This window comes from Oncorhynchus tshawytscha, linkage group LG04 (genome assembly GCF_018296145.1).
Source record: "Oncorhynchus tshawytscha isolate Ot180627B linkage group LG04, Otsh_v2.0, whole genome shotgun sequence".
Lineage (NCBI taxonomy): Eukaryota > Metazoa > Chordata > Actinopteri > Salmoniformes > Salmonidae > Oncorhynchus > Oncorhynchus tshawytscha.
In genome coordinates, this window is record NC_056432.1 from 31447665 (window position 1) to 31465569 (window position 17905).

At 41.8% G+C, this 17905-nt stretch overlaps 1 protein-coding gene across 1 annotated transcript; it reads left to right on the forward strand.

Moving 5' to 3' along the window:
* The first annotated feature begins 2913 nt into the window (after nucleotides 1-2913).
* pik3ip1 (phosphoinositide-3-kinase interacting protein 1) lies at nucleotides 2914-13999 on the forward strand. The gene is made up of 6 exons (XM_024417653.2): nucleotides 2914-3159; nucleotides 3565-3693; nucleotides 4114-4230; nucleotides 5692-5865; nucleotides 6171-6249; nucleotides 12077-13999. Exons 1-6 carry the CDS (start codon nucleotides 3093-3095, stop codon nucleotides 12294-12296), a joined length of 786 nt encoding a protein of 261 aa, XP_024273421.1. The 5' UTR covers nucleotides 2914-3092; the 3' UTR covers nucleotides 12297-13999.
* The last annotated feature ends 3906 nt before the right edge of the window (nucleotides 14000-17905 follow it).

A 17905-nucleotide genomic window follows, 5' to 3' on the forward strand; every position in this document is an offset into this window, starting at 1 on the left:
GTTGCCATGCAACACCCCACACTAGAACAGTCTTACACCATTATCACAGCAGTCCACTCCTTTTTGTTCTATTGGTGGCAGGCAAATATTTGATAGACTACAGTTCACGCTCTTTAGAAGTGTTTGTGTGTACATTGGGGCTGAATGACCTTTTTAATATGTCCTTGTAGACTGTTGGAGCAGGCATTATAAAGTAGGACTGTTTCTGAACTGGTCATTTTTCCCCCCCTGTGTTAATTACAACGTTAACATACAGGTCTAAGAGCAACTGGGTGACATGTTAGCCAGTTTCTTTACCAGTTCCCTATTCACTTACTTTATGTAAGCACTTAATGACTCATACGTGGGAATTATGCAGTACGTGTTCCTCAGACACGTCTTAGAAATGAGAGATAATCCTATAGGATTTATGTGTCTGAGCGCAAACCACAGCAGGCTTGGAGTAGGAACAGTACCAGAACACTTAAATGGGTCTGCCGACTTACCCACTGTGACACCCGGCACTGAGGTTCAAGTGCTTTTAAAACAAACAGAAAAGAAAGATCTGTGAACTCTGTGCTAGTTCCAGACAAAGACGGACAGATAACATGTTCTGATTTCTGTCCTCGAGTCTTCCTGAATTAGAACATACATATAATGAAATTAATAATGAAAACATGACTCGCCTAATCTTATAAACAACAATTTCCCATTTTCTTATTTCCCCTCATCTGTCTAACAATGACCTATTTAACTGTCCAAATGTTTTTCCATTGGAAACTTCCCTTCCATAATTAAGAAAAGGAAAGTTGGGTCTTTTCTGGAAGGTGTGTGTGTACGTGATTCCTGCACTCTGGCGAGGGTTTAATAGGAACCTGGAGGCCGTCCGTCTGGCTTTATTAGAGCTTCTGTTTACCCTTTTCCCTGAGACTGAAGGTTTACCTGGATACAGCCTTGGTGGTTTCATTAAGTCTGTGTCCAGGTAATGACACGGCAGACAGGAACAAGTCTTTTATGAGCTGAGTGTTCCATTAGTGTCACGAGGAATCTTCTCTAACTGACATTCTGCCAGTTAGAGTTCTGTCAGTGCAGTTCTGGTTAAGGAAATAAGAAGAGGGAACATTCACACTTTACTCAGCACCAACACAACTTGATTTAGGTCAACTCAATGTAAAGTTAATAAATACACAAAGTCTGTCTGTGTGAGATTGGTTTTTAGGACTGACAATGAAAGTAATATACTGCATTAGAGAGTGTGTGTGTGTTTAGATGAACCAGAGAGAGAACTGGGTGTGAGAGAGTATTTGTATTGGCATGGGGAAGAAAGACAGAGTGACTATAGTATGGGATAGAGAGTACGAGAGAGAGGGAGAGTGTTTGTATTGGTAATTGTTTGAAAGCAGGGTGACGTTTGTTTGAAAAGCGGCTGCTGAGTGAATGAGTCATGCTCTGCCAGTGGCCTGTGGCTCTCTCCTTCTGCTGGGGTCAGCCAACAATGACAGGGGCCTCTCTCCTTTGAGCACCCAGCTGCCTGTACAGGGAGAGGGGGCAGCATTTAACATCGGCCCCCTCCAGTCCCCATGGCCTTCTGATGTCCTGTCAGGGACAGAGGCTGAGGGAGAACATGGCGGAGTGAGAGGGGGTGGGTAGTGGAGGGAGCAAAGGGCATAGCTTTGTATTTGTCACATTCGCCGAATACAACAGGTGTAGGTAGACCTTACAGTGAAATGCTTACTCACAAGCCCTTAACCAATAATGTTTTAAGAAGTTAAGAAAAATAAGTGTTAAGTAAAAATAGATAAGTATAAAACTTCAAATAAAATGAACAAATAATTAAAGAGCAGCAGTAAAATAGGAATAGTGAGGCTATATACAGGGGGTACCCATACAGAGTCAATGTGCGGGGGCACCGGTTAGTCAAGGTAATTGAGGTAATATGTACATGTAGGTAGAGTTATTAAAGTGACTATGCATAGATAATAACAGAGAGTAGCAGCAGTGTCTTGGGGGGGCAATGTAAATAGTAATTTGATTAGTAGCCATTTGATTTGATGTTCAGGAGTCTTATGACTTGGGGGTAATAATTGAGGTAATATGTAAAGTGTTGCAAGTCAAGTCTATTGCCAGCACTCATACTTTATAGTGCGAGTCTTTTGGGGTAATCTTTGGACAGCTCAGGAAGGCAGAGAGGCTTTTTGAGAGATACAGTGGGACGGTGTCTGGACTCTGGGCAGTCTCTATATTCAGAGTGTTGTTTTGTACGCTGGCGAAGTAGGGCAGTGGGGAAATCATTGATGAGTTCCGTAATGAGTTCCATTGGGCCTAGTGGGCCAGCAGGCTGAATGGGGAACAAACAAGGGAGAAGTGTTTCAATGCTGTTACTCTAAGGAGCTTCTCATTGTTTAATTTTCTGCAATTCATTTTGCCACGTCTCCTGCAGCCGATAATGTAGTTGGTGGGGCAGTGGGTTGGCTTTGCTCTGTGCTGCCAAAGGAGGAGATCACCTAAATCTTACCATCAAAAGAAGATTAGAAAAAAGGATGATACAATTGATCAGTGATCAGTATAACAAGGCCATCTAAAAACCTTTTCATTTAACACAGTTCATTCAAATCAACAGATCCTAAAGGATCCATATATTATTTACTTATACAAACTACATTTTAGCTGCTCAAACATCAAGAGAAACAGTGAGTTATTCAAATCGTATAACTACATGACGATACGATATTAAAAGGTGTACTATTCAGTGCCGAGTAACCAATCTGAGCATGTCAATTTGGTCCCAATGGATGGAGCGAGTTTCTGAGTTGAGCTCTTTTGGCTCTACGTCTAGGACATTGAAAAGGGCAGCGCGCCGCAGCTGTCGCTGCCCGGTACTGCAGTGCAAAGGGGCGTTCCTTGTCCGAGAGAGCGAGAGAGAGAGGCTGTTTACGAAGAAAACAGATCTTGCTTTGATAAGAAGAAGGGCTCGTCTGCAGAGAGGAGAGCAGTTTGACTGAATTATTCAGCATAGGCTCTTCCACAACAAAACATATTGTTCTTTTTAAATAACCCATCTATTTCCTTTTGTGCACTGATCATTTTTCGTTTTTATTCATCCTGTCTACGGAATGTTTTTCTTGCTGCACTTTGTTTTGCTAAGCATTGCTTTAGCGGACAGAACACCCAATGCTGAAGGTAACACAATTCTCTTATTATGACGACTGAAAAGCAATGCCTTTGTTCACACTAGTCTATTTATTATTACATGTAATGTTTATTTGTTTTCGTTATATACTCAATATGCTCCCTTTATCAGTTAAGAATTGTGTGGTTACATTATGGCTTAGGACCTGAGAAATTGAGTCCAAGAAAATGCAAGTTCTAAAATGTATTTGTTTACAACAAGAAGATTCAAGAATACATTTTGTGTTGATAATTAATATGAATGTACGACTACAGCACTTTCGTGGCAATTCCTTGTTGAATGTGTTACTTCTAGATTCTGCACTTACAGTATATTGATGTTTTATTTGCTATTAATTTCTCCTCTTTATTTTCAACTGAACATGTTAATTTTTCCATAAATCAATGTGTCCCCAGACTGCATCAAATCCAACGGTGTAGAGTACAGAGGGGAGCAACAGAGCTCCTACACAGGACTAACCTGTCTGAACTGGACCAACACAACCCGGGACTATGATGTTATGGCGTATAGAGATTCACAAATGGGTAAATTACATTGTCATTTCATGACACAATCAGACATGTAATATACCATCAAATTGATAGTTAATTGATTTGACAAGTTCTCACCAGCCACCATTGCTGGAGTGTTCACTAGAAGTGCCCTGGTTTAAATGGCACATTTGTTGTGATGGTAAAAATGTTTTGTTTGGTTATAGATGTTCCTGACACAAGTGTATAACTCGAGGCTCTAGTCTCTCTGTGTGGGTTATATTAGTAAGGTCAGGGTTGATGCATTTCAATATTGTTAGCAAAATACAAAGCCAGAGCATGCATTTCAGTAGTACAGTATATTTCATGCCCTTTGTGTTCATTATGCAAGCTTGTAATTAATTATACCGTGAGGGTTTTTCCACCCGTGAGGAACAGTGAGGATGTTGATGTCCTTTTCTTCATGCTCTGTAGGTATTGGGGAACATAACTACTGCCGTAACCCAGACTCATCTGAGAAGCCCTGGTGCTACGTGACTGGCCCAGATGCTGAGGCACAGAGACAGTCATGTGACATTGACACCTGCAAAGGTATTTAGCTTCCCAGTCATAAAAAAAAAAAGAAATAATCGGTCTAATAGAAATGAACATATACCTGGCAGAGGGAATATATATTATGCACACACATTGAAATGTAGGTCATGGCTGGGTAAAAACACATTATTGGATGAGGGGGGGGGCTACTTCCTCCGCCTTTCCCTAAATGTATTCTCAAAGCAGTTCTCGGAAAGGAAAGTCACTGTAGTTGAGAAATCGCTAACTTTAAAGAGGTGAAATGTAAATGTTTTTCTCCGAACTAACCCTGTGAATGTTATTATTAAGGTGCGAGGCTCTAGAAGTGTTATGGTGGGAATGTCCCCCTAAGAGTTGGCCTTGAGAACCAAGCAAACTAATGGGAGGCGTGTCTTTCTTCCTCGGGAACCTAGAATGTATTTCTTCTCAAGTTCTAGGAGGCAAGTTCTAAACTGACTTGCCTAGTTAAGTAAAGAATATATTTTAAAAAAGGAAACTAGAGATCTTTAGCTGAAGATTTTTAGACAAGAGATATCTGTAGTTATTTTTTTATGGTTATGCATTTATACACAAACTGCTGTATTTTATTTTTAATAACCCTGCTGATTAGGCATCTCTGGAGAAGTTTCTTCTCCCATGTGAAAAGCTGTGAGAGAAGAGTCAATCCACTATGAGGCTGTTTCCTGGGGGTTTGATCTTTGACCTCTCATTGTCTGGGAAGACAATACATGTCAAACAATAACAAGGGCCCTGTCCTTAAGGAACCTGCAGATGCTACATTTTAAAGAGCCATAACTTGTTAGGCAGGCGGCTGCCTAAAGTTAGGTATAAGCCTGAAACTCTTACTCAACCCATTGGTGGAAATGAGACCTTACCCATGGAGACAGCAGGCAATTGGCTAATGCTGGCTATGACCTCATGTTCTTTAACTCCAGCAGAGTTGGTAAACACCTTTTTTGGAGAGCAGATGTTGACATCCGCAGCTGCAGTTTCCTTTTCCCTGAGACTGCGATCACGTCACGTGTAGTGCGCCTCTGCCCCATTGTGCTGTGAAATGGCTGTCATTTTTGATTATGTATTTTCTTTATAGAACTGCTTCCAAAGTAAACTAATTAGACTAATCCAGTAGCTCTCCTGCCCATCTGAGGATAGCCTCTGTGTCAACTTTATTGATGTCAAACAAGGCAGTGATTAAAAACCATGCTATTTACTACATGGAACCAAGTGGAAATTAGTTTCCTCCTCTATTCACTCATTTATTTTATCTCAATGTTGATTCTACAATAAGGCACGTAAAGAGCCTCTTCTGGCCGGCCTGGGAAATGTGAATCATTAAACAAGAAATAGAGTTAAAACTATTACTATCATGTGTCCTCAAGTGCAGAAACCCAAATACAACATCGGAAAAAACAGAAAGCAAACTAACATGGCGGTTGGTCAGTGTTTGGGGACTGGATGTTGATCATATTGTCTCCACAGACGAAGCCCCTACAAAGGCAGAAGCAGGCCCCCTCACCACAGCACAGACAGAGATCTTTGAGCCGGCCAAGTCTGGGCTTGCCCAGGGAGGGGGTAATGCGGTCCAGCCAGTCATGGGCATCATCCAGAGGGTACGCACAGGACCCAAGAAGAAGAAGGACCTGGGCACTCTTGGTATGTCCTGATCTCATTGCTGACCATAGGGGAAAGGGACGATGCCATAGGGCCATAACATGTAAGCCTAAAGGGACCGTATTAAAAAGAATGGGCCAGCTTGATGCAGCTCGGCTTGGTACAATGAGATGGATATAAATGGTCATGAGTTATAAAGGATTCAAAATATTCTCATAGTCATAACAGCATTATTTACCTCACTGCAAGTGAACTGCACTGATATGCACATTTTCAAATACATACTGTATATAAACTTTTGTGAATTCAGTTTGGTAACCAGAGCCGGTTTGTCATGTCTCTTTCAGGCTATGTGGTTGGCATCCTCATGATGTCCATTATCATCCTCCTCGGGGTGGGCATCACCTTCGGATACTTCTACAAGAGGTCAGTATCAGCCACTATGCTACATTAGGTGCTACAACTGGAGACAGCACATTTACAACCCTAGCTATGTTTTACTACTTTGTTAGGTTGTATCACGTGGTATGTGTGAGTGACATAAGAACTAGAGCACATGTCGTGCACCACAAGACTAAATGGTGCCTCTCCGGAGAGTAGGAACACAATGTTTCATCGATTTGCAACAGATGCTTTGTTCTACTGCGAGAGAGACAGTGGTGTAGTGGTGATTCAAAACTGGAATGTAGCGTTACACAGGCAAGCTTAGACTTGTCGTGTTCATGATGAAGGCAGCAGCTCTGAGTGCTTGGAACCTCTTTGGCGGAATGCCAGTGGGGTGAGGGAGGGCATGTGTGGGCAGTGGGCACAGAATGTTACCAGGATGTAGAGCAGTGTCACTCGGATGTAATGAGGACAACAACAACGTGAAAACAAGAAACGGAATGGAAAAACAGGGGAAGAGAATGCCTGTGGTCTGGGTATTTTAGGCACCCACATTTGATTCTGAAAGAGTGGAGAGAGGGGGGGTAATGTGATGCTTGCTTAGCCTCCTACATGTATAGTAAACATGCATCATCACATATTGATGGTGAATCCATGCCACCAATAATATGTGTATGTGTTGATTAGATCAATTTCCAATCATATGCACATACAGAGTTTTAGCCTTTTTCTTTCTCATGCAGTAATATCAGGTTTAGGGAAAAGGTACAGCCTCTGAAACCCAGGCTTGTCGAGTCAACGAGACAAGATTTGGAAGGATAGCCGCACAATAAGTAAATAGCGAAGGTTAGGAGGATTTGCTGATTCCTAAAATGACATAACGCAGACCCAATGTGTAGAATCAGTGCTGTAGTGGCGCGTAGTGTCGCATAGAAGCAGGGGGCAGGAAGAGGCTCCTGGCCAACAGTATGGCATGTTCCCTGTGCCGGCTGGGGCTCAGCAGATAGCAGACCTCACAACACCCTCAGATTGTGTCCCGAATGGCACTCAATTCCCGACATAGCGCACTACTTTTTACCAGAGCCCTATATAGGGAATAGGGTGCCATTTGAGACAACTCCAGTCACCTGCCTGGACTGGGTTTGCTCATACTGCCTGGACTGGCTTAGCTCATACTGCAGCATGCCTGCCAGCACCTACCCCCAGTCTCCATCAAAACATTCCCTTCCCTGTACCAGACCAGATACTGCCTTGAACCGCCCCTGCCATTTCTGCTACCTCAAGATTAATGGACACTGTTAAAAATACCCTCTTCCAATGATATGAGACTCAGCACGGGACACTTAAAAATAGCCTCATCCAATGATATGAGACTGAGCATGGGACACTACCTCTCGTTCTTGTCATGAATAGAAATCAGGGCCCAAGATGGCTCTCCAAGTGTTTTTAAAGATTATCCAGGCCAAAATAAGTTGCTGAGGCACGCTATGATGAGCCTCTCTGATTTAAAGCTGTGTTTTCCTCAGGTTAAAGACATTAGTTCTGCAAACTGCAGTGTAAAATAGCAACTGTCAACCCCATGTGTGTATATAATCTGCCCCAACACTATGATCAGTACCACACAGTGGCGGAACTAGAGTTTTATACATAGGGTGGCCAAGGCTACTTCAGGGGGTCCATAGACCATGACAGAAAATGAGTGTGTAACCCTAACATGGCATCTAAGGAGCATGAATTAATCGTATGATTACTGATTGGAGGTAGAAGTGATAATTCACGTAACGCAGAGTTCTTCAATGTGGCAGATAGTGTGGTCCAAAGGGTTACTTCATATAAAGGGTTACTTCATATAAAGGGTTACTTCACTAGAATTCTATAACATACTATGGATAGTCAGTGTCTCTATCTCAGAACTGCAGCTCTAAATTGCATAGTTTATTTACAAAAAATGTTATTTACAAAAAAAACACTGCAATTTGACACACCTGGTATCAAGCAGAAATGGACTTTAAAAATAATTTGTGCCCATCAATATTACAAATTTAGAGTATCATATTTATGCTCATATATATTATGTTAACTAATAGCAAAGAAAAGTTTGGGAATTGGCCTCATCAAGGCAATCAATTATAATTTGTGAGACATCTAATCTTTCAGCTGACTGAAAGTGTAAAAATCTTTTGTGGATGGCCCCGTTGTAATAGTACCTCACAACTAAAGACTTTTGTGGATGGCCCCGTTGTAATAGTACCTCACAACTAAAGACTTTTGTGGACGGCCCCGTTGTAATAGTACCTCACAACTAAAGACTTTTGTGGACCGTTGTAATAGTACCTCACAACTAAAGACTTTTGTGGATGGCCCCGTTGTAATAGTACCTCACAACTAAAGACTTTTGTGGATGGCCCCGTTGTAATAGTACCTCACAACTAAAGACTTTTGTGGATGGCCCCGTTGTAATAGTACCTCACAACTAAAGACTTTTGTGGATGGCCCCGTTGTAATAGTACCTCACAACTAAAGACTTTTGTGGATGGCCCCGTTGTAATAGTACCTCACAACTAAAGACTTTTGTGGATGGCCCCGTTGTAATAGTACCTCACAACTAAAGACTTTTGTGGATGGCCCCGTTGTAATAGTACCTCACAACTAAAGACTTTTGTGGATGGTACCTCCCTAAAGACTTTTGTGGATGGCCCCGTTGTAATAGTACCTCACAACTAAAGACTTTTGTGGATGGCCCCGTTGTAATAGTACCTCACAACTAAAGACTTTTGTGGATGGCCCCGTTGTAATAGTACCTCACAACTAAAGACTTTTGTGGATGGCCCCGTTGTAATGTACCTCACAACTAAAGACTTTTGTGGATGGCCCCGTTGTAATAGTACCTCACAACTAAAGACTTTTGTGGATGGCCCCGTTGTAATAGTACCTCACAACTAAAGACTTTTGTGGATGGCCCCGTTTTGTGGATGGCCCGTTGTAATAGTACCTCACAACTAAAGACTTTTGTGGATGGCCCCGTTGTTGTATCACAACTAAAGACTTTTGTGGATGGCCCCGTTGTAATAGTACCTCACAACTAAAGACTTTTGTGGATGGCCCCGTTGTATCACAACTAAAGACTTTTGTGGATGGCCCCGTTGTAATAGTACCTCACAACTAAAGACTTTTGTTCTTTTTTCTTTACATCTTTGGTTTCATCTGCAATTACACTAAAAACTTCACTTTCTTTTACTTCTCTTATTATTTCACTTTGTACCATCTCAGCTCAGCCCTCAAGAACTTTGTTCTGGATTTGGTGGCTTGTGTACTTAGCATTGCCACATGCATTCATCCTCTTCTCCATGAGAGGGTCATGCTTTGCTATTTCTTCTAAGATTGTCAAAAGATTACCCTTGTTGTGAGAGTCATCAGACTCCCGATGACCTCTCTGCGCTATATTTTGAGTGATAGTTAATAGGAGCACATCTGCAATTGTTTTAATGTATGTACAGTTTTCCTCCACTTTCTTTTTCCAGTCCTCATTTATGACATCTAACATTGATGAGTTGCTGTCAATATCCCTTTTATGCTGATCCCAAGCATACATAGCATTGATATGATGCTCTGCCTCCGAATGGAGCTTAAACCCAGAATCTTTAAACAGCGCCTTTTTCCAGTTACAAAAACCTGACTGTGATGTGAAGGCAGATTCAGGTGCATTGGGCAGAGAAACATGACTGTGATGTGAAGGCAGATTCAGGTGCATTGGGCAGAGAAACATGACTGTGATGTGAAGGCAGATTCAGGTGTATTGGGCAAAGAAACATGACTGTGATGTGAAGGCAGATTCAGGTGTATTGGGCAGAGAAACATGACTGTGATGTGAAGGCAGATTCAGGTGTATTGGGCAGAGAAACATGACTGTGATGTGAAGGCAGATTCAGGTGTATTGGGCAGAGAAACATGACTGTGATGTGAAGGCAGATTCAGGTGTATTGGGCAGAGAAACATGACTGTGATGTGAAGGCAGATTCAGGTGTATTGGGCAGAGAAACATGACTGTGATGTGAAGGCAGATTCAGGTGCATTGGGCAGAGAAACATGACTGTGATGTGAAGGCAGATTCAGGTGTATTGGGCAGAGAAAAATGCCTACAGGTAAAACAATAAGTTGAATCTTGACTTACAGAATATTTAAGCCATGAATTGTCCTTATACCAGGTGCTGTTTGAAGCCCCTTTCCTAGTACCATGCTGAATTCTGGGAAATGTTTTCAAACACGGCTGTACAGGAGGGACCCTCTTCTCTGGATCTTGAAATGTCTGAAATACACGTTAAATAATGTGTCATATCTCTATGGAAATGTATAATTAAGGGATCCACAAGATGAGATACTAACAGCTGCTAACTAAAATGTGTAGTTTAAAGTATAGGCCTGGCCTACCATTGGGTCCTTCTGGAACAGCATATCTGGTGCTTGATGCAGTTGGGAGGGGCTCGATGACATCTCCTGGCAGCTCTGGCTTACTGTCTTGTTCAGAGCCAGAGGTCTCTGTGTCATCCCTTGATATAGCTATTGCATTAAAATAACACAATAACCATGAGTGTATAATCAAAATAAAAATACCACAGCCATCAAACAAGAACACACATGAATCAACAACCAACATTTTAAAGTGAGGCTTAATCTGACAAAATCATCTATTAAAAGCTGAAGCTAAACTTAAATTCTGAACTGGGCATGTGACTGACTGTCTGGTGGATTCTCTGACCTGGTGTTGGTAGACTGGGTCCTTGTGAAGTCTGACCACACTGACGAGCCTCATGTAGGGAGCTGCTCTGGGGTTTGGTGGTGATGCAAAGGCTGGGGTCTGTTTGCACCTGATCTGCCTGTTTCTGCTTCTTTAAAAATAAGTCTGATCTCTCCCTTTCTTTTCATGTTTAATTGACCCAATGCAAAAATAAGACAGTCTATGGTTACATATAAGCATCCAATTACCCACATTTTAGTCCAATCTCAAACTCAATCTCAATTATAAATCCCCTTTATCATAACTGTACGTTAAAATCAACTACCGGCCTAAGTTACTAGTTAGATCATGGCTGGCCCTACTCTTCAGTAAGTAACTTAGCTAGCTAAAATTTCTTACACCTTTACGATAGCAAACAGGCTATCTGCAAATTGTGGTAATCTTTTGAGTAACGTTAACAGATTGATAATAACAATTGTTCGTTTTGAGTTCTAGTACGAAAATCTGAGTTAATGGATTTCAAACTTGCTGAACACTGACAGCTGTAACCTACTAGTTACCCCACATTAGCTAAATATTTGTATACTGTAACTTACGACACTGCACTGTATATGCATGTATTACTAGCACAGATGTAAACATAATGTTAGGCTAAATTGGGAACCAATCTCTCTTATCTTATGAACTGTCTGTTAACGTTAGACCTTTGGCTCCATTAACTTACACAGCGACTCAACTTTCGTAAAAGTTGTTCAGGAAACCTAAACCCGACGCTAAACCTTAACTTACTTCAAATATGATGCTTTCACCAATCGCGAGAAGAGCTAGTGGATCTGTGAAAATGTTATCTTCTTCTTCTGTATGTTCTTCTTCTGTATCTCACAACCAACGTTAATATTCCCTCTTCCTCGTCCTCGATTTGAAAACGTCAAAATAATTGCTTCTTTCAACAAGAGGGGAAAATGAGATGTCAATCAGCATCAAACTGCCAGTAGGGAATGACATTTTGGTGTGGCACCCGGGGTGGCCAATCCGATGTCAGTGGTGTCCAGTGCCACCCCGGACACCCCTCTGGCTCCGCCCCTGGTACCACAGTCCACTTAACCTGTTCTGTCTATGTGTTGTTTGCTGCAGAGGTCGGGACCTGAAGCAGCAGCATGACCAGCGTGTGTATGAGCGGGAGATGCAGAGGATCACCCTGCCCCTGTCGGCCTTCTCCAACCCAACCTGTGAGTTGCTGGATGAAAACACCATCGTCATCACGGCCGAGAAGCAGACCCCCACCCAGGATGGTATGGTAGGGGAGGGGGGAGACCCCCTGATGGGCCATCAGGCTGGTACACCAGGAGCCTGAGCACTGACCACCCCACTGGACTGGGAATGGACCATGACATTCGAACGTCAGAGGATCAAAACACACCCCTAGCCTGACCTCCCTCTGCCCCCAAATCACCCCCCTTTTAAAGGCCTACAAGGAGAAGGGATGAGCTCCAAAGACTGAACTGTGTCCTTATTGCCTTGCTTATAACACACACACACACACACACACGTGTCACAAACAGGGAAAGAATACGACACAACATGTGGAGGAGGACTAATTTCACTCCATGTGTAGACCATCCGGTGAATCTGGTGATGGTTGTGTACAAATGTGAATGTCAGGGATGCTCATTGAGAAATAGTGCATTTAATATCTAAGAAAACATGATCATGGGCTGACCCCCTGCTATAGCAATGGGATGTGTATCAATCAACGTTAATGAGAGAGGGTGATTTTATGAGCTTTGGGTGAATAGAGTAAGAGTCTGCTTGGAAAGGGGGAATTCATAGCCTTTTCTTATTTTCTGCTTTCTTTTTCATATTGAGGTGTGGCAGTTGGGTGTTAAGGGCTTACCAGAGAAAACAATGCTACTCACGTCCCCTGACCCTTTGGCTGTGCTAGGTCAGGTATGGGAGTGCATCTAGTATACAGTAGATGTATAGGATAGCCCTGTTAGACATCTGTGTTTTTCTGTCTGAAAGAGAGTGTTGGAACAGATGTGTGGAGTAATGAATTAGCTTCAGAGAAAATTCATATTAGGTCTAAATCAGATCTGCAAAAGAAAAGGCAACATCTCCCGCTCGCTGACGCGTTGCCTTAGCATGATGCATCTGAATGTATTGCATGGTTCCCCCGGTGACCTTTCTGTTTAACTCATCTGAAGTCTGTGTGACAGAAGCCAATATACAGGAACTACAAACATCAGCCTATTCGTTGGCTTTACATGAGACGGACTGTATCGTTCCTCAGGTTAAGGAGTGACAGGAAAAGGGAAACGTCTTTTGAAAATGGAAGAGACAGTTTGTTCTCAGGACAAAATGCAGCAGCACTGGAGTGAAACAGAACACCGCTCAGTCTGCTGTCTGGCTAGAACCAGACAGATCCTGTTGAATGATCTGGACAGAACAGAACAGTCTTTTGTTAAGGGTTGACGCCTGTGACATTAGATTGAATTTAGACCATTGAATTATGTGTTCCGAATGTTTGGGCAAGCAGTGGAGCAAAGTAAAAGAGTGTAAAGAGGATATATAAGTACAAACCTTTTGAGGTAACCTAGCTTATTAGATATGTGCAGGATGGTTTAACTGCTTAATAAGTAGTCTGTCACATTTTGAAATAGGATGCTGAAAGTAATGCCACAGAGTTGGTTAGAAAATGTAACGTATCATCGGAGTCATTGATTTCAGCACAATCTCTTTTGTTGGGATGAAATGTAATATCTTTCTGCTTTACATGGTTGCTCTATTGTTCTGCTAATGCAACCTTGCATCACTCCAAAATGGTATTTTGTGATGAGACTATTCATCTTTCAAATGGTTGAAAATCATTCTGCATCACTGGTTACTTCTCAATCCTTGTGGTTCCTTAATTTTAGTGCAATGTTTTGTAAATATAATTTTCTTCACTTTTGCAATGCATCAAAGTACTGTTGCTCCTCATTGGAGGTTAGTACTTGTATTTGTATGTTTGGCAGATTTTTACTGCTGTGACTGAAATAAAACTGATTTTGAAAAAGATGAACTGCATTCTCATTCCTCACCCTTAAAGGGGCAATCCGGAATTGAAACAATAACAAAGTGGATGCCCCCCCACCTCTGTTTTAGTAAAAGGCAGAGGGATGTGCCTGGATAAATGGAACCACTCTCAAATTCATAGAGCTATCATGCAAGGACTGACCAAGATATACAAGTTATGGGCCAATAGAAACCAAGATTGGCCACTAGATTATAGCCAGCTGATCTCTCCTTAAACCATCAATATGCTCTAAAATCCCCCACACAGCTGTTCTCAGTTGCAACCATCATCCACCACCGATTTACCACTTCATAACACGGATATCGGCATTATCTTGTCCTGATTACTACCAACATTTTTCAAGTCAATTACGCCCTCTGGTGGGTATTATCAGAACAATTTGATCTTGCTATTTTAACTCACTAAGTGTTGTTTATCTATTTGACAATAATTCTGTACTCTGAAATAAAGTATTTAATTTCCTCATTTACCACAACAACTCTTTATGAATGGAAAAGTCATGTTGTAGGATACATTTTTCATTTCAAATGCATGTAATCCATTAATGGTCATTTCTTATCAAGAAGGGAAAAGCCTGGATATATTGCTGAACTGTAGGCTACACATTTAACATTTGAAACTAAATTGTGATTTTGTTGTATTTGGAATCAAATTGTATTGCATTGTAATATTGTGTGGATAGTGGAGATTATGTAATTAAGTTATGTGTAGAACAATGTGATAACACTCAATAGTGAACCTTCATAATTTCGTTTAGGGCTACTGTACGAAATAGTATTTAGGCCAGTAGGTCTACTGTAGAATATTGTAGGCTACTTCATTGAAGAAACAATGTCTGAAATGTGGTAGGGAGAGTCATTTCTTATGATATGGAAGCGGTTCTCCAAAGAAACAGATGCAAAGAGCTTTGTTTTAAAATTATATTTAAATTGTCTATCACACCCGTTGCTGCAATCCATATCACTTTCATTTACAATGTAATTGATTAAAAGTTGGTCTTCAATAACTTTATTTCTGCAGTCATAAACATCGTAATTGACAGGCTACATGTTCCAGTATTATTTCAGTTATAATATGTCACAATATCCCATTTAACTTTTTCATTTTCTATTTCGTTGTTCCTGATACACTACATGACCAAAAGTATGTGGACACCTGCTTGTCGAACAGCACAATCCAAAATTATGGGCATTAATATGGAGTTGGTCCCCCCTTTGCTACTATAACAGCCTCCAGTCAAGTTCTTCCACACCGATCTCGACAAACCAATTCTGTGTGGACCTTGATTTATGCATGGGAAACAGAAAAGGGCCTTTCCTAAAATATTGCCACAAAGTTGGAAGCACAGAATTGTCTAGAATGCCATTGTATGCTGTAGCGTTAAGATTTCCCTTCACTGGAACTAAGGGGCCTAGCCTGAACCATGAAAAACCACCCCAGACCATTATTCCTCCATCACTAAACTTTACAGTTGGCACTAAACATTGGGGCAGGTAGCGTTCTCCTGGCATCCGCCAAACCCAGATTCATCCGTTGGACTGCTAGATGGTGGAGCGTGGTTCATCATTTCACATAACGCATTTCCACTGCTCCAGAGTCCAATGGCGTCGAGCTTTACACCACTCCAGCCGACGCTTGGCATTGCACATGGTGATCTTAGGATTGTGTGCGGCTGCTCGGCCATGGAAACCCATTTCACGAAGCTTACTTGTTGGAAAGGTGGCATCCTATCTGAGAGAGATTGCATGGAGATTGCATGGTTGTCTGCTCGATTTTATACACCTGTCAGCAACGGGTGTGGGTGAAATAGCCAAATCCACTCATTTGAAGAGGTGTCCACATACCTTGGTATATATAGTGTAGGATGTTTCTTCATTGGGGTGAGAATACTGAAGGCAGACAATGACCATTTCCGCTGTCAGAGGAAGACTGGGGCCCAACTCGGCAGAAAATCTGTTTCTGTCCAGCAGATGGCGTTTTTCCATTGCTTCGCCCACCAAGCAAGGAGACCAATGAGTGTCGAATTTGGTCAACAAAACAATAAATGGCTTATTTGCAATGTGAGGTTGATTTGATCAAATTTCGTAATTTCAAGTTTCGTAATGCTTAAGTTGTGTACTGATATAAGTAGGACACGTGGCATCCCAGCAACTTTGAGAAAAAACACTTTATATCAGAGTTGTCTGATGCATATTCATGCAATGAGGCTTGTAAATAGCAGATATAAAAACGAGACAGAACAATGAAACAGATATTTCATCGGATGTATATATATGAAGCATCCGTTTGGCGTTTCCACCCACTACCAAATATGGCGGTGAGAGGAAGCGCAGTGGCCGGCACGGGAGGAGATTCATTTTGGCTGACATTCTGCACATTTTCTCATCGATGAAACATTTTATTTTAATACAGTTTTTTGTTTCCAAAACTAGAATCTGTTAAGAACAGAGTGGACAAAATATTGTTGAGTGATAGTGAATTAAAATAGTGAATTAAGCTATTGCACACGCGCACATCAGTGAAGGCTCTTGAGTGGCGCAGCGGTCTAAGGCACTGCATCTCCATGCTAGAGGTGTCATTACAGACACCCTGGTTCGAATCCAGGCTGTATCACAACCGGCCGTGATTGGGAGTACCATAAGGCGGCTCACAATTGGCACAGCGTTGGCTGATGTAGGCTGTCATTGTAAATAAGAATTTGTTCTTAACTGACTTGCCTGGTTAAAAAATTTTTAAACAATAGGCTGTTGTCTGTTTTGGGTTAGTTTGGCATCTCTCTCCATTGAATACAGGCGGTTGACGTCAACAACCTCAATCAAATATTTAAAAAAGAATTACAATAATGAGATGTATCCACTAATGCAAAGAAAAGATAGGCGAGAGCTAACGCAACAGGTTAGGTGAATTAACGCAGCAGGTTAGGTGAGTTAACGCAGCAGGTTAGGAGAATTAGGTTAAAGGTAGTAAAGGGTTAGCGACAATGTTACAGTTGTCAACAACTGTTGTCCCCGAGGCGACCAATAGATGATAGAGCGGTAGGCCTACTCTATATTGCCACAACGGTAGAAATATAAACAAACCATCTGTGGAGACAAATCATTAGTATCATAACACTGGTTTTACACAATGGGTTAACTGCATATGTGATGTGTCTGAAAGTGGGCGTTGCGAAATAAGTGGGGTTATTGAAACATAACAGCTGAGCTAATTGGGCAGATTGGTTGCCACTCAAGAGCGTTTTGTTTGGCTGCTTCCCTGTAGCATTTTAGCTAAACCGGTTAGGATAACTAATGTATCAGGTTAGGAGGATGAACGTGGCAGGTTATGAGAATTAACGTTGCAGGTTAGGAGAATGAACGTGGCAGGTTAGGAGAATGAACGTTGCAGGTTAGGAGAATGAACGTGGCAGGTTAGGATAACTAACGTATCAGGTTAGGAGAACTAAACTAGCAGGTTAGGAGAATGAGGTTAAGGTTAGGAAAAGGGTTAGGCTTAGCTAAAACACTACATAAAAGCAGCAAGCAGCCATGCAAAATGGTCTTGAGTGGCAACCAATTTGCCCAATTAGCTGTTAGGTTTCCATACACTCACGTATGTTGATCCTTCCACTTATTTTGCAACCGCCACTTTCAAACACACTTCACATAAGCAATTACCCATGACTCGCTTGACACCGTTACAGCATCAGATCAGCAGAGTGTACTATGAAGCAGAGGCGATTTCAGCACGTAAATCTTGGTGGGGCAAAAAATACAAAACACATTAATTGCACTATAACGGTGACAAACGGTGCCAACAAACTGTTAGGGCCTACATAAAGCTGTCCCAACAGCAGTCCCAACATCTTACCACTGCTACACCTGGCTATCAGCGGAGCCTTGTCTGGC